Here is a 21732-nt window from a genome sequence, read left to right as displayed (position 1 = left end):
GGTGGAGAAAGAGAGGGGCGACTCCAAGCGTATTACTCCTGCTTCATAGAACGTGGGGTCAAGGTTGAGGGCCCAGGGTGACGCTGCGACAGCGTGGGGGCTCTGTGCTGTTTGTTTTGTCTCTGCCTGCGCAAAAAGCAATTTGTTTTCCAGGTATTCTTCCAAAAAAAAAAGAGGCACCGCAGTGTGAGACGTGAAGAAAAAACGTTTAAAAAGAAAGCGATAAAGTGCCAGAAATATAGACGCAGAGATGAAATGAAAACAAAAGGATGGATGGTGGTGGTGGAGCCAAAAAGAGAGAAAATAGCAATGCAAAGCAAAAAAAAAAAAAAGTCATGAAATAAATTTGTGTTCTCGACAGCAGCCTTCACATGCAGTGTCCTTGATATGGAAATGCCGCCTGAGTGCTCAGATCACACTCTGACACAGCGAACTGGAGGCGGCTGCAGCAGCGTTTTCCTATCTGACACAAGAGGTGATGAAGAGAAGATGGGGGGGGGGGATGTGGGAGAGAGGGCGGGAGTCCCCGAGCCAAAGCTGTCCCAAAATCCCTCACATCCAGGAAAGCCTGAGCTTCATTCACACGTATAATATACAGTACACCGTTTGAAAGGAGAACCCACATTCACATGCCGCCTATCGTGCAGTTTCATCAGGAACAAAAAGGAGCCTCAGGAAAGTGATATAAGCTGCAAAGAGCATTGCTTCATTGTTTCTCAGTGTATTCTCTAATACCATTATTTGACAGTGAGTTCGATCTGACGGGAAACAAGGGCAAAAACATGGAGGAGAAGGTTCAGGCAGTGAGATTCACAGTTTCCCAGTCACAGATTTTACAAATCTGTGGAGCACAGCCTAATAATTTGCTATGAAATCACCCCCAGGGTGAAAAAACAGCATTAGGATGGAAAATGAATGTGAAGTACCTGCATTAGAGTATATTAAAAGTCAGAATGCAACAACATTAAGCTCATTACGTGTACTTTTAGGACAGGTTCAAGGACAAATAATGATGTGCACCTTCAAGAGTTGGGGTTTATTTGAAGTGCGGGTGTGTGAGTTATTCGAACATTAAAAACACAGACTTTCCTGATCCCGTCTTCTCTGTGGAGTTTGGCGCTGATTATACAAACTTCAGTTTCCAGCCAGAAAAAAAGGCAGTTTAACGGTGAGAAAAAGACTGAGCAGGTTTGGTGTCGCGCTCAGCATCACTGCAACAAAGCTGCCAATGTCATGCACAAGCACTGAGGCTGCTGAGGGGATTGATCCCGCGACCTGCACTTAATGACTCGTCTGGGTAACCTTTAGGCCGACCTGCAACGGATCTAATCACTTTCACACCCAATTAGGTCTCCTTGCCGGACAGGAAAAGTGACCTCGCCTGGTTATATTTCACACTGTCCCAGTGGAGTGTTGAGCAAGAAATCAGTCCCGGGAAAACTTTACATAGCAGGTGCAAAAGCGGCCAAGAGGATCCCCCCCTGCCATTCTTGTCTTCCTGCTCTGTGACAGTACATTAGCAAATCTGCCCAGGCTGATGACTTACCTCCCGGTCAAGAGGCTGTCGGTGCGCCTCTTGTTTGATTAAGATGGATTTGTGTGGTCCGGAAGGAGGCAGGAACGGCCCGTGGCTGCCCTCCTCCAATTCCCATCTTTGTCCTGACAGCTGTCTATATTAGTACTGCCTCTACCTGTAAATTATCCTAATGCAGGCTGACAAGCAAGCCAGTCCCACTTTGAGAGGCAAGGCCAGTGAGTGGACCTGCAGTGGTGACGTAACGGCTGGGGGCCCCCCCCCACACACACACACACATGCACATAAACCCTGGACTCACCTACACCTCAGTGTTTTTCTCCTTTGAATATCAAGTCTGCTCTGCTGTCTGGAGCTTCCAGGAAATGAAGCCTCCTCAAGGCCAGATCGATGGGCGATGGCGGCCATGCATAATTGGAAACCTTTTTTTTTTTTTCTACGCACTCCATGGTTTGGCGATGTACCACGGCCAAGGTTTAATATCTCAAGGTTCTGCTTGTAAGTGTAATTGAGGTTGGCGTCCATCGGTTAAAACCTTTACCCCTCTTTGAGGCAAAGGGTCTCCATTGTGGTCAAACGGTTTCAGCCATTCACCCAGTCATCCACACAGGAGCCATTTTCAACACCAACGCTGGCTGTTGTGCACGTTTTACCTCCATATCAAACCTCCACCTCCTGTTTGAAAGACAACTCAGTCTACCACTGAAAAAGTGTCCACTTGAGCTCTTTTGTCTGGTTTAATTAATTATACAGTAGCTATATTTCAGGAAACCTCACCAAACATCTATCCCCGATCAATAAAATTCATTACGCAGTGGAAATTAGTTGAAGATTACAGGAAAAATCTATGATTATTTCATTTTCGATTCCAAGTCCTCATCGTCTGAGACAAATTAGCTTTAGTTAAGAGTCAAGGGGGGGGGAGGGGGAGTATTTAGCTTTAGCAAGCATTTTCTGTAGACAGAGATGCACACACGCAAAATATTTCAAGCTACGACCCCTTCCCCCTCACCTCTGTCTCCAGGAAGCGCCTCAAGGCCCTCTTCTTCTTGATGCTTTTGCGGCGGACGTACACGGCGACGCTGAGCGCCAGAATGACGATGATGAATAGACCCCCGATGATGCCAGCTGCTATTAGAGGTGTCCTGTGGCGACCAAAGACAGAGGGAAGCGTCAAAACAGCTGAAACCGTAAAAAAAAAAAAATACAAGAAACTTTGAAAGAAACACCAGCTATTACACTCAGAGCCCTGAATCTGGAATTAAATATCCAGCTCGATTGCCTGCAGCCAAGAACTGCGATACTGATTAAGACGACCACAGAACTAATCAAGTGGCCCGTTTCTATCGATTCAAGAGATCCTTCGGTGCAGAGAATCAGTAGTTTGTCGTCCCCCGCCCTGACAACCGCCCAGTTAGCCTTAACATAACACTCATTTTGACTGTTCTATGCCAATTTAGTTAAAGGAATGCTTCACCGATTTGCATTAAGCTTTGTATTACTAGAATAGGGGTAGTCTTTTTGAAACATTGTGCCTCCCAACCTCAGTTTCCCCTGAGTCGAGAAATATCTTCATTCACCAGCGACAATTGGTCCGAGCCTTGAAACTGCAATGCTAATTCCCCATTTTTGTCACTGGTGGGCATGTAACAAAGAGAAGAATGACGAGATTTCTCAACTCAGGGGAAACTGAGGTTGGGAGGCACAATGTTTCAAAAATACTACGACTATTCTAGTAATACAAAGCTAAATGCTAATTGGTGAAGTATTCCTTTAACATTTTGATCAGGTCTCATGCAGCTAATGCTCCATTTTGTTTTAAATCTACAACACTCAAGCATGACTTAAAAAACATATACCAAATTGCAGCATATTATATATATATATACATATATATGTATATATGTATATATACATATATACATATATATGTACAGTATGTATATATATATGTGATTTTCTATAAATACACACATGATCAGGACAACACTAACAGCTTTTTCCAAAGTGGCAGCAGCTTCCATTTTCACAGATCAGACGGGGGGGAGGGGGGGAGAAAAAAGCTGTTGAAAATATTTGCCCTTCTTCCTTGGACTGACAGAGAAGCTCCGGCATGCGTTTCATACATAAATAGTTTCATCCGAGTTTAAAACCTCAACTAAATGAGAAGTTAACAGCACATATCCATCAGAATGTCCGCCGTGAATATTCTGAGGGGGGAAACTCCGCTCAAGGCACAGAATAAAAAGGTTGCAAGTTAAAAGCTATTGCTCTTCACTAATGATGGCACTAATGCTTTTGCCATTTACATACCTACTGCACGTTTGCCTACTGCCACTCAGTCCTTCTCCTCTTTTATCCATTCTTCTTAACCATATCTGTTCCATTTTCCATTTGTCAGTGCCAGGTTGTTTTGTACTCTCCCCTTTTTCCTTTTATTCTTTAATTTAACTATAATACTATACTGCTGCATAAAATAACACCTGCTACTACCTGACACTTGAGTTTCAAAACTCTATTAGTTGCAGAGGCCATTAGCAGCTAATGGAAGACTTGTGTACCGCAGAGCTTTAGTGGAGGAAGGTGCCGCAGTATCGATCATGATGGACTTAAAGGAGGGAGGCAGGGAGGGAGGAAGGGAGGAAGGGAGGCAGGGAGGGAGGGGATCTTGAAATGTACAAAGAGGCTGTGGGCTTCCATGTAATGAGATATACGGCCATGTGGTGAATAGCAATGCTGCAGTTTGGGATGATTGGGTTCGGGGGGGTCGCGCGGGGGGGAATAAGGAGGAACAGTAGCAACAATAACGAGACACTCGGGCCAGTAAATGGAAAGTAGATACGAAAACTGACAAAGAGTGCATGGCACTGGTCCGATTCACAAATATAACGTACAGTGTGAGAAATAATCGGCTTCAAATAAACATACAGTCAATGTTTAGCGAAAGAGGAAACAAGTGTCTCTTAATTGTCTTGAACCTTTATTTAGCACCTAAAAGCACAAGACTCTTAAAGGAATACTTCACCGACTTGCATTTATCTTAGTATTACTAGATTAGGGGTAGTATTTTTGAAAAATTGAAATATCTTCATTCTTTTCTTTGTTACGTGCCCACCAGTGACACTTGGTCGGAGGCTCGTAGGGGGACTGGACCTCATTCCCAGAACGTAAACAGTGTCCGCCATCTTTGCTAACAGTTACGCTAACACGACCAAGTGTCACCGGTGGATGAAGACATTTCTCAACTCAACAAACAACAACAAACACGACCTATTCTCTTTTTGGTACTTCCAGCAGTAGTACGTGTCGTTCTGGAAGGTTCCACAGTTAGCAGGTTGAGCAGTTTACAAGTGAGGGGATAAAAATGAGGTAGAAGAGGAGCTTGCACCAAAGGTTTAGTCATTGCAAGCAAGGATGGGTCACGTTGAAACCATTTTGTGCCCAACGTGGTAAATAATCAGTTCAAGGACAATGTTTCTCCGTGCAATGACCCAAAGCATTTTTAGTCATTCACCATCTGCAATGAATGATTTTGTGAAAAGGGATTCAGGGAATCAATGGAAATCTCATGCTGGGTCATGCTCCTTTATTTGTAAGCGCCTTTCAAGCACTCATGGTCACTTTACATCTTAAATAAGAACATAAAGCAAACATAAAAACGTAAAGATAAAATAAAACAGATATATTAAAAAGTTAAGATGAAATAAAAGGGACAAGATCAACACAGTAGATGGGGGCTGTAAAACAATCTCAATAAGTAAGACCAACAGCTGCTTAAGGGATTAATTAATTAAAAAAATATTTTCTTTGGCCCTCCGTCTGTTTCATAAAGGTTCAAGTGAAGTAACAAATTACACATTACACAGTTTTTAGTGCATTTTTAGAAAGGGTCGCAACTTTTCTTTAAATTACATTTGTAGTTATAGGTTGAGAGGATAGATACACATCCATAAATATAGATATATGTATAGTAGTTCATATTTTGATATTTCATGCTGCATTTTGTTTTAAATCTATAGCACAGTAAATATTGAGCTGATGCGTGACTTCAAAAGTCATTCAATCGCAATACACAGTACGTCAAAAGTCACAATTGCATACATGTTTTTCGTTATGTGCATTTATATAAGATTGTGTAATTTAGTTGGACACCAAAATAATAAGAAAAGTATCTCTTACAGTTTATATTTACATTGCATCGGGCTGTATATAGCGGAAATGTTCATACAATTAATGTTTTTTTGAAACACACACTTAATGTGTGTATTTTTTTTGTATATAAAATATACATTATTTTTGTTTCTTTTACTTAGACAATCCCGTGTGTTGTTTTTGGCTTCCTCGCGCACATTTCTTGTTTTTCCCCTCGTATTTTTGGTACCCTACATATATTCACATTTCTTACTGATTCATGAGCAAATGCATCCAACAAATTAACTAGAGTTATTCATTTATTCGTACATATATACACAGCGCGAGACAGGAGCAATAGGAGGGGAGAGCAGAGAGAAAACAATGGTGAAAAGCATAATTGAGAGTGAGGCAGAACACGGCAGAGAACAGGGAGAGGACTTCTATAATTAGGAAGGAAAAAGGTTTACAGCAGAACAAGTGACACAAGGTCACCACATGAGACAGAGGGATAATGCCATTGTAAGAGCAGAAGAACAACCTGGAGACTGCAACAGCCTCCCAGAGGAAACTAAAAAAGGTCTCATCTCTGTTTCTTCTCCTTTAAAAACACGACTCAGGGCAGCTATTTTTACAGCGTGTGCCGCTTTGGTTGGATTCTAATGAGTTTGCAGCTTTTTAGAATTTACTAATTGTAACGCTCATTGGGTTTTATGGCTATTTTAATAGAGTTTGTGTCTCCGGTCTATTTAAATTCCGTTGCTCTTCTATATTTCCCCCCTCGCTTCCTTTTTTTAAGTGTCAAAAAAAAAGCAGTAATAGAAAGAATCAGTGACTTCAGCGGTGGGAGTAATAGACGCGGTACAATAAGAGCTGTTTTACAATCATTCTGGGTCAAGTCTGTTGCTTTTCAAAGCTGCATCAAAATTGATTTAAGGAGCAGTCAGGTCTCTGGTTTTAATATTCATGGACTGAGGTTGGCCTCAGGCCAAAGTCTTAAAGCCCCAGAGAGAAAAACGTGCCTTTACATCTTGAGCACATGTTCAAAACTAACAATAACTGCATTATCATGCAACTGTACGAGCATGACATTTAAATAGCCCCGCATGGAAACCATATGATATTCACATTAACTCCTGCTATTTAATTGGTGCTAGGCATCTCTTGATTGACAGAATTACAAAACACTCAGTTTCATGGGAATTCTTGTCTTGTTGTCTCTTTGGGCTTCGGCGGCAGAACGAGCACCAAACGGAAAGGAGTATATGTGACGCATCAGTGACAACGTTATATACAATAGTTGCACTGTAAAATTTCCGTTACTGAATTAGCTTCCACTTCAAAATGCCAAACGCACACTCTGGCTGGTTCTCCGTTCGTGCTGCCGTAGACACGCGGCGGCACAAGATGGCAGCCTATCAAAAAGCAAGGCCCTTGCCTTAAGAGCATATAAAATACTTTTAGCCCTCTTATGACCATCATGATAAGCCCCTGGATTTATTTTGATATCTGGCAGTTATTCAACTGTTTAAGAAATATGGTACTGAGAAACGTGTGAATCTTGTCTGCGATTTGGCGGTCGTTCCGCGGAAGTCCTGAGGGGCTACCGTAATGACAAGCATATGGGTGCTAAGCTCTATTTCTCTGCTCTCTGGGTATCCATCCATCCATACATCTTCTACTGTGCCAATCTCAGCTGACATAGGGCGACAGGCGGGGTCACACCCTGGACAGATCGACAGTCCATAGTTTTTGAATTTTCTAGGTCTAGCACATGCCAAATTGGTAACAGACGAGTTAAAGGCTACAATATTGATTACCTGACACTTGTAGAATTGATTTTAAAATCATTTTGTGGGTTTTTATGTTACTCAAAAGGACTTTTTATTGGCCTTTTAGTTGTTGAGGACAATTGAGGACAAGGATCTTAAAGGAGTCCTTGCCTAAGGAAAGAGCTGAAACTGCAACCGTTAACTATGATTTAAATTAGTCTTAGAACGAGTATATTTAGCATAATTTGAATTTGAAAGAAAGGTGCATCTGATTTGATATTTTAAAGCGATGAGACACAGGCTGGACAGGGACATTTGCAAAACACACGATTGACAATGCTTTGACGATGGTTTTAAACAGTAGTGGCAGGACGTGATTTTCCCCTCCCTCCCCTCCCCGCATTACAAATGACACTTACCTGTCCATCATCCCGACGCAATCTTGAAGCCTTGGTCCGACGCACCTGCAGGGCAGAACAAACAAGAGGGATCATCCATTAACCCAGGGACAGGTAAACCTCGTGTGTTGTCTATCGTCCGCGTCAATCAGCTGTCACTGCGCAGGGACCTGTGGAAAATTGAATGGCGAACACGCGGCTCGAGTGCTCGTCCGTGTGACAGGGAGACGCGGTTGTGTGTAGCTGCTGTTTGTGTCGTGTGGTATTTCAACGGCTTGTTAGGAGAACATTCCTGACATCAATCTGCAGGGAGAACAGTGAGATTCCAGTCAAGAGGACTGATGTCTTTATCTAAATTCACTTTGTTGTTTTCTTTTTACTTTAAGGTCCTTTCTCAAAAGGTTAATCCTTACATGTTGTTTTAGGTCTAATTTAACACTTAATTAATTACTTAATTACATTTGACGGCAACAGAAATATCCTAAAAGTAATTTTTTCAGCCTCAAATGTACAGACTTTACATAAAGTGACCTAAAATAAATTTAAATGAAGCGGTACAGGTGCAACAGCGGGTCAAATTTGACCTGTATCTTTCACCTTAGATCCACCACTGTGGGTCAAATCGAAATAAAGATGATAATTATTAATATGGAATTGATATTGAGCAGTGGGGACAGTTGTAAAATACAGCACACAGTATTTGAATCGCTGAAACGTTAACTAAAGAATAATTATTAATGTCAGATCAGTCGTTTCAAAATCAGTTATTATGAGGGGGATTATCCCTTTAGTGGGTCTGTACCACCTTGACGTGCTGTTAGAAGAGTTTATGTTTTATAGTGATTTTTTGTGTGTGGACAGGAAAAGTATATATACTTTAATAGAGGAAGCTCTGATCTCTACATTGTGCAACACACAGCAACAAATGGCAAACTAATAAAAGTGGCACAGTCATAAAGTCGCACAGTATAACAGCGAAAGAGCTGCTGATGTTGGTGGAGGTCACAGGTGGAGGGAGATTATTGGATATAGATTTAGCTAAGCATAAAACACCAAATGAATCAGTGTTGCTCTATCATTTTTTATAACAATAAACCCATTGGCAACTCTTACTATTTTGGATTTCGCAGCTTCTCTCCGCGTAAATCCGTGTCACATTTACCTTCAATCTAAAACGGAATAACTACTTTTTTTTCCCCCCTCAACAATCAAAGCCGGTGGAGCATGGTGCTGATCACGCTCGGATTAGAGACGAGTAGAGTTTGTAACATTAGGTAAGCAGGAAGTGATTAGAGCCAACTCTTAGCTGCTCATTAATTCTCCCTCCTTTAGTGGAGGACTTAGAACAGCAGGGTAGACACAGGAGAACAGTTTTTGAGTGCCTCTCTCTCTCTTTTATTGTATGTGTGTGTGTGTGTGTGTGTGTGTATGAGAGAGCGACTGTGTGCACAAGACACAACAAATTATAAAGCAAATTAAGAGTGCGGCCTAACTTCAGAATTAAATCACCGACAACTGTGGCTCCGCCAAAGTCGCCTCGCTGTCAATTAAATGCCGTACCAAATCGCTTATTAGCAAGCAATCAGTGTCTGTATCCATGCGTGTTTGTGTGTGTGTGTGTGTGTGTGCGTAGTAGTAGTAGTAGTTTCCTCCCTGAGTCAACAAGAGGACAAATAAGTCTGCGAATAAACAACACATACTCTCTTTGTAAGTTACTGAACTCTCCCCGTGTTCACAGTCCACGATTAATGTCGCTGGTGTACTCTAATTGCTCTAACATCAACTGCAAGGGACAAAAATATCATAATGCATGTTTTCATACCGTAGCAATATCACCAACATTATTGTTTACCTTTGCCTTGACTTGTCTTTGCTTGATGTGCTTTTTCCTTGTGTGTGTGTGTGTGAGAGTGTGAGATGGGTTGCAGGTATGCGTGTATTGATCCTGCACAGGAGTCCCTGCACAGTTTTGGGAGTTGGGAAGAAGGAGTCTCTGTCCCTGTTGTCTTATCTTATCTCAGTGGTCATTTTTGACCAGGAAAACTACAGGTGTGACGAAATAAATCCAATAAACCCACTGAAAATGTACTAAACGTGGTGATATCTGTTTTTACTGACATGTTGTTTTCCCCCTGACGCCGACCTCTGACCTGCCTCAATGTGATTCCAACTCCTCAGCCTCAACTCCCATCTCGGTGTTAATCCACGGCGCCCTGCGTGTGGCCAGAGGGCTGAATAAAACAACAACAAGGCACTAAGGAGGTGTTGTCATGCCAACGGCAGATTAGCGTTCACATGATCAGAACTGTGTTGCTTTCTATGATTTTCCTTTGACACATTTTCATCCGTTGTTCTTACAAAAAGTAAATTAGGTCTGTGACATTTCCCCCCGCATGATTCACACCATCCATAAAATGTGACGCTAGTTGTAAGATACCACAACGGTCTTTATGACGGGGGAAACAAGCGCTAATTGTTGTAATGCCTTTGTAAACCGTTCAATTCTGGCCTTAAATTTGCCATTACATGTTTTTTGAGCATACGGTAGCCCTGTGGGTTGCTCTGGAGAATATTCTGGCCAGTATTTGTTTAGCGTTAGCAGTGAGAATAAACAATATTTGCATAAAGGAAGCATATTTTGTCTTTTGCAATGTTGATGGGAGGAAATAAAATCTTGGAAAATGTCCACTTAAAGGGAAGCTGCAGTAAAATAAAATGAACCTCCTCTTATATATAAGAGTCAGCTCAGCTCCAAAGCCATTTTTCTCTCGCTAGGTTTCAAACTGTTTGTTCAGACTAAAGACAAGCTCCGTGTCAGGCCCTTGTCCATCATCTTGGCTCTGTTCTCTGACCTACATCCACTCGGCCACAGCTACTAACCCGACGGTGTGCTCCCAGTTTAGTGATATGTGAGAGGGCCGGGGCTGGAGCTACATTGACTTCAAGGTAAAGCGAAGTGCAGATGATGAAATGGCTTAACTTTGGTCTGGATTTATTCATTTTTATCTTTTCATAGGAGCCTATATACTTCCATGTGCGTTGGTATGCACGCATGGACACTGTGATATCATTAAAATGTTATACCTGCAACACGGAGTCAACATGAAAAAGGGAGATAAGAAGTAAACACAGACAATAGAGAGAGAGCTGGAGAGATGACTTTGAGATTTAAGACTCTCAGATTTGGGAATTTGAATGTTACGCTGTTCTTTAAAATGCACAAAGAAGGTCAACTTTTATTAGATTAATATCACTCTGTTACAGCTACAGATGCTTGGCCTAGCTTAGCTTATAAGACAGAGACAGGAAGAAAAGAGTCGATGATAAAAGAGTTGAAACAGAACTTGCCCTAAATAATCACTTTTTGCTTCTCATTGCTCCATTAATGTGCTATACAAATAATTCATTCAGGATACAGGTCGTCTTGTATCTTTCAGGTCTTTTTCACACCTAATAGTCCGCTAGACTGTGTACGATTGGGGACGCATTCAGCATACACGCACTTCGCATATATTCATGAGAGTAGAATCAATCATATCACCTACATCCTGACACGAAAGCAACAAGTGTATTTCCCAAAATGTTGAATATGGGGCTGAAATATGTGCCACCAGAAACTCAATTTGAATCATTTATATTTGAATTTTTGAATTGCTAAACTTGAATAATTGCATTAAAAAAACTGAATCTCAATCACATAATCTGAATTTGTGTCGTTTAATTTGAAAAATCGATATATTTTCACATTCAGTTGTCACAATTCAAATTCAATTTACTGTGACAACCGAGTGCAGACACACAGGTCTCCACTTCAGCCAATCAGTACCCATGTTTTTGAGCACGTAACAAAGTGGTCATTTGTTGCCATAGTCAGTTGACCTTCAGTGCATCAAGCCCATATGTAACTCTCGGATTAGTATTAATATTAATATTATCAATTCCATTAAGAAATTCTCAGGTTTTCTATAAAATAACAGCAAACAAACATCAAGAGCTTAAGGCCTGCAACGGCTTGTTTTTGTCACTGACAGTTGAAAACAACATCACAAGCTGCGACTAAAGAACAGAAGAAAAAGATGTTTTTACTATTTTCACTGTAAATCAGTTTAAAACAGATTAATTGCCTGTGACGTTTCAGTGAATCTCGCAGCCGCGCCAACGAATGCCGCTGTTTTTGTCAAACGGGGGAAGAAGAAGAAGAAGAATAAAAAGCCCACACACACATTGTTTTTGACAGCGGCAACAGCAGGCGCAGTCTTAATTGCAGTGGTGTAAGCAGAATAAGTCACTTCTTTCGATATTTTTTTTTTTTTCCCCGAGCGACGTCTCTTTGATGAGGTGATTTCAGATAATCAGTACGTATGCTTCATTACACTTGAACCAAATTGTACTCATCTGAAGGTCTTTGCTCAAGTAGATATTTCGCTTTATCGCTCGTCGTGAGCGCAGAACATTCGCGTGCACTTATTCCAGCCAATAATAACGTGCATTTTTCACCTCTTACTCTCAGGCACCTCCTCCACCTACTTCTATATCCCCCTGTACTCATGTTGTCTCTCTGCATCCATCCCTTCATTGTGTGCTCACGTGCACTGGACTCCATGTGTCCTAAAGGGTCAATGCATTCTGCCCCGGAATAAAAGGGCCCCCAGGAGCCAGATGCATCTTGGGGATCTAGGGGAAGCATGATTGAGTCATCTGCCCTCCCTCTCTATTTCTTTGTCTCGCTCCCTGGAAAGGATCCACTGTGTGTCCTCGAGGCCACCCAGGTGCAGTACAGCATGTCTCCATGATGCTTTTAACAGCATAAAAGAAACCAAAGCCCTCGGGAGATTCAAGAAAGTATGAAGGTGAACAAAAACCTTGAAGAAAAGGATTCTTTTTTTTCCTCTACACAGACACACATCTTCATGTATCAGCCTGCTCTTACCCCTGGGTGCAGTTGGCATGGCAGGGATGACACTCATTGTTGGCCTTGGCGTATTTGAAGATGAAACTGTTGGCTCCCTGCAACCCGTCGGGGCACTTCTCCACGCAGTTCGGTCCGTCTTTGAAGTGCAGACATTTTACACACTGGTCCGGGCCCTGAGAGGAGAGCGGGATCATGGAGGAGGGAGATGAGAGAATGGGTTACGGGGAGGAGGAGGTGGCGGTGGACATGGAGGGAGAAGAAAGAAGAGCGAGGGTGCAGTAAAAGGATTACAAGGAAGGAAAGGAGCGAGTGAACGGGTGGGGGGGGGGTTGGGTTTGGGAGAAAATGACAGGGTGAAGAGGTGAAGGAAAGCAGCAGGACAAAATGGAGTTACAGCACATGGAAGGATATAAAGCGGGAGGGAAGAATGGAGATGAGAGGAGAGCATTAAAAAGAATCAAATTCACACCTGGTGAATCATGTCAATTTCACTCACTTCCTACTGTGGCTAATGCAGCTACAGCGCGAGCTGCATGAATTCCATTGAGTGATTTATCGTGTGTTGAGCAAAACAGCCCAGAGTGTATTCCGCTGCACATCTGCTTAAAATTGGCAAAATGCATATGGAATCAGGTCATGTCAACGCGCGACGCATTGGATGTGATGGAGGAGACGACAAGTGGTAACTGAGCTCAGCTGCAGCACAGTCATGAATAAGTCAGATGGATAAGTCTGTGTGTGTGTGTGTAAAAGTAGGAATAAAAAACTGACTAACCTCTCGGCGCAGGTTTGTGTGTGAAACAACAAAAGGTACTGACTGAATCGCACAAAGACCGCCGCGCACGCAAGATGTGTTGTCGCGTTTATTGTGCCGCGGAGTGTTGCTAATGACGGACTGTGGCGACTTGATGGACAGCTCCCCACGCCGTCTGACACATTCAGACACACAGCATCAATACAGATTACTCTCACTTTGCATCTCTGTGCCTATGCAAGTGCGGATGCATACAGATGTCGGGATGCATTCGAGTGGGTCGGCGGGAGCTGTGTGAATGTGTATATGAGTGTGAGGGCGACTGCGGATGATTGACTCCGGTGTTATTTACTACTCAACTGTGACTGGCATCTCAAAGTCAGTAGCCACTGTGCATCCTTAAAGTCTCTCTTTCCCTCTTTTGTCTCTCCATCTCCTTCTCTCTCTCTCTTTCTCTCCCTGGGGACAGCCACAAAAGGTTACACACACAACTGCTAAATCGCTCCTAATAATGTGAATGTGCAGCACACATTGGTACAACTCCCCCTGCATTGTGATGCTAAAACTGTAAAAAAAAAAAAACTTTTTCATTGTTTTTTTCCAGTGGATTAAAACACATGTACAGCACTTGTGAGGCTTAATTTAAAAAAACAAGTTCAAACTCGCATAAGAACATCTGAAAATGTGTGACTTAATTTCGTTTGACAAGTTTTAATTTAGTTTTGATGTACGTTTCCAATATTTTGCACCGCATTAGCCGCTTCCAGAGCCTTTCACTGATTATGAGCGTGCTCATCAGTTTTAAAGGTCCAGTGTGTAACATTTAGGAATACAAATTGAATATGCTACCCAAAAATGTGTTTGCATAAGTGCGTAATAGCTTTAGAATAAAAACTGCTGGCTCTTGTAGCCTTAGAACAAGCCGTATTTTAGGTAAGGGTCTTGCATCACAAAGGCCGCCATCTTGCGCCGCCATTTTTCTCCAGCAGCCTGAATAGACAAAATAGCCACAGCATGCTGTTCACATTTTTTTTTCTGTGCTGATATGTGCATACGTCTATCCTCTACTAATATTTTAAAGGGAAATGCAAACACATTCGAGATGCACACAGTGACTTTACGAGAAGGTCAAAAACTAATCTCATTTTGCTGTTTTGAGTGCGTGCGTGCGCGTGCGTGTGTGTTTGCCAAACGCACACCTCCTAAAGTAGCCACGGTACTTTATCATTCCTCCCATTAACCTAGCGTTCACCTCTGCAGACACAGCACTTATATCTTCGGAAATTCCGCGCGCAAAATGGATAGACTCTCACAAAAATCAGTTGGAAATCCACTCCAGCACGAAGGAGATATGAGACTATCTCGCACAGACAAATGAGGAGTGCCTTAAATCTAAAAGGGAAAGAAGTCTCTAAAGTTCTAGAGAGAGCATTGTTAAGTGAGTGCGAGAGTGTGCGAACTGAATTCAGGAGGGTCTTACCTGTCCAAAGCACGTCATGGTGTTTCCATCCATCTTCTCACATTGGCTATCACACTCCAGGCACAAGGAGCCATTGGCAAACTCGCGCACATCCCTGATAGAGATAGAGATGCATGCATTATAGATTTAAGAGCGTATCCATATTGAAATATTGATTAAGAGCCTACTGTGGGGAGATTTTGAAGTGTGCTGTGTTCATAAGCACACAGGCTGAGCCTTTTTGATTTTAAACCAACACATAATCAAGAATGCAAGGTTAACCCCCCAAATTCCATCACACCTATCTTCAAGATTGATGCTCGAGTGCTCTCTGGTAAAGGGGCATGCAGGGCAGCGAGCTGCCTGTAAGACTATTTGGTCAAGTTAAAGGCTCAGAATGGTCAATATGCTAACAGAGAAGACTCCTGAATAATGAACAGCTTTTTAAATCATGGGCAAACATGAGGGGTTGAGAGCCAGTTGAAGGGGTGTGAAAATATAAGACGGATGGCAAGGGAGGCCAGGAGGGGTGGGTTGTTTGTTTTGGTGACGGTGAACTGGAGAAAAAAAAGGTTAAAGCTTCTTTCACTGCAAAATTAGCAGCATTTTGAGGAAAATTCTAAACCCGTAAAAAAGCGATGATCAGCAGGCCAACCACTGGCAATGGGAGTAGTGTTGTGAAAGAAATGACACCAGAAATGTGCATTGCTGCCAAAAAAATGCAGCAGACAAAGAAGAAAACAACTTGTTCACCCTGGTTTTGTACCAAACAGAGTCAAGGTTGATAAAATGTCAGGTGATCATGGAGTGAATGCTCAATCAACACGTCCTCACTGATCAAAAAACAGAATTAAACCACAGATTATATAAAACAAACTCAGTGATGCATGTGGCTTGATTCCTTCTTAAGAGAGCAGAGGTAAACGATGGAACACAATATTAGGGTCCGCAGGAGCTACACAAAGCCCGAGGTACGATCGAAAACAATTTTCACATCAGAGCGATCGATTTTGTCGTAATAATCCCGAAAGTGAAGAAAAGTGAGATTTAATCTCTGATTTTCAGACATGTTCAAAACTTTCATTGTCATTTGGTATTGGCCAGATAATCGACCAGTAATATCACCTCCAAAATGACCAAATAATGAGGTTATCATATTGGGACAAAGTTGGACAATTATATTAGCCATTGTGTAGTCCAATCCCGTACCCCACCAAAATAAATTCAGGTAATCATATTGACCATAAACTGGACTGATTTCTTAAGATTGGCATTGAGTCACAGAAAAACCCATTTCCATCGACCTCTGGATAAAAGCCCTTATTTCCTTTATGCTGAGCCTCAGTGTTAGGACATTTATTTATTAATGCATTTTTTCCCTATGGTTTGTGGTTTCCAAAACTCCCATGGCTCGCTCCACATTCCTCCTTTTGTCTTTCTTTCATTCCCTTGTTCCAAAATAAATTAGATTTCTCTCCTGGAAGCTCCGTCCAGGGGATTCCTTTAGAAAAAGGTTTGGGCAGTGGAGAGAGGAATCTTTTGTTGCATGAATTAAAAAAAAAAACATACATAGAGAATGGGTGGGAGACAAAGACCTCGGCTGTGGTCCTCTCGAGGGTCATTTCCATTCCGTTTAAAGCTGTTCCTCCTGATTGGCCCCCTTCACGGCTGGAAGTGTGTGCCAGAGTCCCACTGGGAAAATGGCCTGACGGGGTATTAGCCCTGTTTTAGCAGTAATTTAAGCCGCGCTGTGGTCACACCATTCAGACCTTTAAACCTTCAGCAAAGCAGAGCGTGGACAACCCACCCGAGCAACTTTTTTTAAATTAAACACTTAAAAACACCTCCATAATCAGCTTCTCCGTCCTCCTCCCTCTCACAGCCCCAGTGGACATCGTCTCAGACATTTTACTCTCCCCTCTCACACTCCCCTGCTCTGCCTTTGTTTTATTCAACGGACGCGCAAAACGAAAGGGAATTAGTGCCTTTGCTCATTAAGAATGGAGACATAACGAGGGCGAGCTGAGGAATCTTAAGGCTTGAAATCACCAACCTGGAAGAATATTTTAATAAGCTAATGCTAATTCCTTTAACGGCACAAAGCGAGGCAACAGACTGAGAACAAAGGTCGTGGGTTGGCAAAGATATTCCAATTGTGTACAGTAATTACACCAACAATTTTCTATCCATCTATCTATCTATCTATCTATCTATCTATCTACCTACCTACCTACCTACCTACCTACCTACCTACCTATCTATCTATCTACCTACCTACCTACCTACCTACCTACCTACCTGCCTGCTAACCCTATCTATCTGTCTATCCTATCTATCTATCTATCTATCTATCTATCTATCTATCTATCTATATCTATCTATCTATCTATCTATCTATCTATCTATCTATCTATCTATCTATCTATCTATCTATCTATCTATCTATCTATCTATCTATCTACCTAGGTAAGTCACATTCAACTAGCACTTAGCAGGGTAAATATCCAGGCATTAAAAAGAAAATCTGCTTTTTTAAAAAGGTACAAATCAAGCTTCATGTTTTGGTGAAACCAAAAAGCATACAGGAGTAGTCACTGGGCGTATAAAATAAACATTTCTCATCTCAAAAACAAAAATCTTCCAAAGATATGTTTTTGAATTACTGGCTCTTGGCAGGTGGTAAAATCGATGCCAGGCAAGCCTTTAGGTTATAGACATTTATAATCCAGGCCACTGGCACAAAGCAAGGAGCGTGCCTGTCGAATGTTACCCATAATACATCACAGTGACTGTATTTACAGTGTGGGAGATGCACGCGCCTCAGTGCTGCCCTGCCACGTACGCACCTCTCCCTCTCCAATCCCTCTTCAAAGCCTTCGCTGTGAGCTGTTTTCCCCGGCAACTTCAAAGCTTCCCTTTCCACAAACGTTGCAGCAACAAGTCAACATGACCAAGGGTTGCTCGCTCTCACACGTATGTACACTCTTCTTCTTCCTCCTCCTCTTCCTCCCCAAGGGGGGAAAAAAGACGAGGTTGACTTCCCTGCTTTGTAAGAAGAGTCGGGCCTTTTCTTGTGGCAGGTGCTGGCGGTACGCTCTTGTTCAAGACGGGCGCTTTCAAGCGGTGTGATGCTCAGTGTCTCCTCGTTCATTCAAGAGAAGCACAAAAGGGGGCTGGGAACGACGTCTACAAAGACGAGTTTCGCCCCAGGTGAGTTGGCGGTGATCTTTTTGATGTGCCTCTTGGCAGCGTAAAGCATTGACCTGAATGCGATATTTCACACTAAAAACAGAACATCAGTGTGTTATGAGGACCTTGTGACGGCCTTAGTAGCAAAAGTCGGCCATTTCCCACCCTTTAACTGTGGTAACCTCCGTGAGCAATTTGCAATAAAATGAAATACTTTGATGATATGTTCGAATTGATTACGGACAATGGATGGAGCATGCAGGCAAATGTTCCTTTTACTGTTCGCATTAACTGTGCGCAGTGTGAGATCCCTGATTGGTTCATCTCATTACCTTTCATGCCAATTGGCAATTACACTCTCCTCCCCCAGAGCCCTTGAGGATGTTTTACCTCCGTTCTCGTGCATCAAGGCTGTTTAAATTGATTTAATGTCCTCCACTTTCCGTGTGTGGCTGTTTGCATGAGAACCAACACAAGCGTTCCACAACTACAGTGTAAAATTCAAGGTAATATGCAAATGTTTTTGGGGGGGAGGGGTCATTGTTGGATTCCACCATCATCATCATCACCTACCCATCAAAGAGGTTGCAGGACTCCACGCAGGTGCGGCCACGGCTGAAGTATCGACAGGAGAGACACTGGTCGGGCCCCAGGCCCCAGCAACCTTCGTCCGAGCACATCCGGTCACACACCATCTGCTGCAGAGCTGTGAGAGAACAGAGAGGGGAAAACAGTGAATAAAAGAAACATACACAATATGATTAACGTGCCAAGGAAACAGGATCTGAGCTGCCCTTGACTGAATAATAATGTGCGGGAACAATATTATGAGCAAATTCACCTACAGACTGGAAGTGCATGTACTGTATATGGAAGTGATTCATCTGTAAATACACGTTTGCGTCGATTCGACTCATTTTTAAACCCAATAATCATATTTCTGATATATTTAATCCACCTAAAATGCACCTAATTTACACTGAGCACAGAAATCATGCTGGAGGTTAATAAGCGTATTGACCCACATTTGAACGCCTAATCAAATACTACTGGTTTTCCAGGAGAGAGAGGAAGCAATACACAAAATGTGAGGCAGTGACATGTGATTATCTCTATTATAATAATCTGTATATTCTGTTTTGAAGTTCTCCACACAGTTACGCTGTGTTACTGACCATTTGTGAAGGTCAATTAAGTGTTTTTCTCATTTATTTATTCCTGACTTTGTGAAGGTTATTTGCCGTATTCCACCTGGGGCCAAACCACAGAGCTGACACCATATTTAGAAGTACAAAATGGGCATTTTCTATAATAAAAACAAAAGATGATGACACTGGAGAAGGGTGATTAGTGTTTACAGCAGAGATATACAATTACATGAGTATTGAATCTTGTAGACATTCCGTAACAGCATTTAATGTCTGTACATGTGCATTTGCTGATGTCTGTGTCTTCTGTACATGTCATGTGTGAGCGTGTGACCCTGTTTTCATTATCAATCCTCTTTATCACACTCTAAGTGTCCTGCGTTAGCCCACGTTAGCCCCACGAGGGGGTACGAGCCCTTCGTCGACAGCTAGACAGTCAATGGTGGACGGGGGGGGGCGGAGTCGAGCCCTAATGAAGACATTGATCTCAAACATACACACCCCACACTCATTAACTGGCTATTGATAGTAACTGTAGCCTGGTTGGGGACAAGAACTATGGTGGCCTGTGAGCTCTCTGGTTAGCTCTGTCACTGTGAGCCTTGTTGACCAACATTCAGGAGATTAAATGATGACATAACTTTTCTTTCCCACTAACAGGCCTAATCGTTTTCAAACATCTGTGGCGGATCCACATAAAGCACGATCCACTTCCCTTTAAAAGGGATACCTCAGGTTTTTTATTTTGTACGATATTGACATATTATCGACAACTTCATGGAGCTGGACACTTGCTGTCACTGATAAAAGGGATTAGCCACTCGACACAAGGCTCACCTTATAAATTCTAAATGAACTTACGTCTCTTGTGTTGTGTTTTTCTTGCCGTAAGACAAGACAAGACTTTTTCTGGAGGAAACTGAAGTTTGTTCACTGCTCACTCTCCCACACCAAAGTCAACAGAGGAAAATCAGCGTTTTTTAGCTTGTGAGGACAAAGTTTTTCCACTACATGGTCCCAGCTCAGCTCATCTCGTCTCGCCTCGCCTCGGCACGGCTCGACTGGTTTTCCATTACAATATAGTACCTGCTCAACGTGGGCGGAGTCATCACTGCACGGCTGCATGGAATGACTGTTTTATATGCGATATACACAAACTTGTGACTTGTAAAGCAGTTGTTTGATGTACTGAATCATTAGAATCAGTTAATTAAAGAGATGTGTTCAGTACTTCTTCCATGACCGAAGCACAGACTCCGTCCGACTGAAATATCTCGATCGGCAGTGCTGTCACTACATACAGCAGATGATTGTGAAGTCTTTTTAATTGATCTACAGTACTGTTCAGTTTGATTCTTGTGTCAGACTTTCGCTCGAGGCCCACTAGTGGCCTATTAATAGAGGCAACAGTGGATTAACAGCTACTGTGGATCATGATGCAAAATCTCAAATTTTATTAATAGTGGAAGAGTAGCCAGTATACAAACTTTAGGTTCCAGTCAGAAAAAGACTGTCTAATGGTGAGAAAATACTGCAAAAATATTGTGAGGTTAAACAGGTGGAGCTTTTTTTAGGTGGCCTAAATCCATTGTCCCTGACAGCAGTCGTGTCAGTGAGAGCGAGCGCCTGGCTCCCAGGTGAGGCCAGGAAAACGAGGTCAATGTTGATAACATGTCAATACCTTACTCAAAGACACTTCAAAACTCTCTATTTATTCAACCTCCGTGCACTATTCATTAAGCACCGTCCTTACATCCAGCTGAACATGGGTTTTAATGACCAAGGCCAAAAAGGGGGTGATGCCAGTGAAGTGGTTGCCTTGGAAACCGGCATGTGAGGCTGGGGTGGACTTGGGCGCACACACACATGCGGTTTTCGATCCAGAGGCTTTGATTATCACTGGAGGTGTGTAAAGGTTTCTGTGGGCAGTTCAAACAGTTTCACCTTTGCAGGTATGTCACCAATATATACATCTAATTCATAATTTCTTTAAACCCTCCTTCAACTTAAAGGCTAATTCATTAATTGTGCAAATTGCTGTCACTTAAAACAGTGAGAATGGTCCATTGTCACTGAACTACTGTGGCTTGTAAAATTCTATTGTCGCAAAGAACAACAAAAAAACCCTTCCCCATCCCACCGCCGACACTCACAGCATTCCTTTGGATCCCTGTTGTTGCGGATGAGGACTTTCTGGCTTGACGTCCTGAAGAGCGACGTCCAGTTGACCGTGTTGTAGAAACACAGGCGGCTGTTGTTTAAGATGTAGACATTGCCGGCGCTGATCTCATCAAGGGACTGAAACTGGAGGGAGGAGATCCAACGCTGCTTCAGGATCAGCAGAGAAATAACATTTCCACTGCAGGAAAAAAAAAGAAAGAAAGAAAGAAAGAGATAAAATGAGGATTTCAAAGAACAACATTAGGGGGGCATTT

The 21732-nt window shown here is 42.5% G+C and overlaps 1 protein-coding gene across 1 annotated transcript in view; it reads right to left on the bottom strand.

The window, feature by feature from the left end:
- Positions 1 to 21732, bottom strand: part of LOC122765406 (receptor tyrosine-protein kinase erbB-4-like) — a 253999-nt gene that overhangs the window by 45492 nt on the left and 186775 nt on the right. The window contains exons 13-18 of the mRNA XM_044019642.1: positions 21451 to 21656; positions 18723 to 18855; positions 14982 to 15075; positions 12766 to 12920; positions 7857 to 7901; positions 2547 to 2679 (exon numbers count right to left, since the gene is read on the bottom strand). Coding sequence (XP_043875577.1) covers positions 2547 to 2679; positions 7857 to 7901; positions 12766 to 12920; positions 14982 to 15075; positions 18723 to 18855; positions 21451 to 21656 — 766 coding nt within the window. The remainder of the gene's footprint in view (positions 1 to 2546; positions 2680 to 7856; positions 7902 to 12765; positions 12921 to 14981; positions 15076 to 18722; positions 18856 to 21450; positions 21657 to 21732) is intronic.

Source organism: Solea senegalensis, linkage group LG2, assembly GCF_019176455.1.
Source record: "Solea senegalensis isolate Sse05_10M linkage group LG2, IFAPA_SoseM_1, whole genome shotgun sequence".
NCBI classification, from domain to species: Eukaryota; Metazoa; Chordata; class Actinopteri; order Pleuronectiformes; family Soleidae; genus Solea; species Solea senegalensis.
The sequence above is the reverse complement of the archived record's forward strand: the minus strand, read 5'-3'. Positions and strand labels throughout refer to the sequence as shown.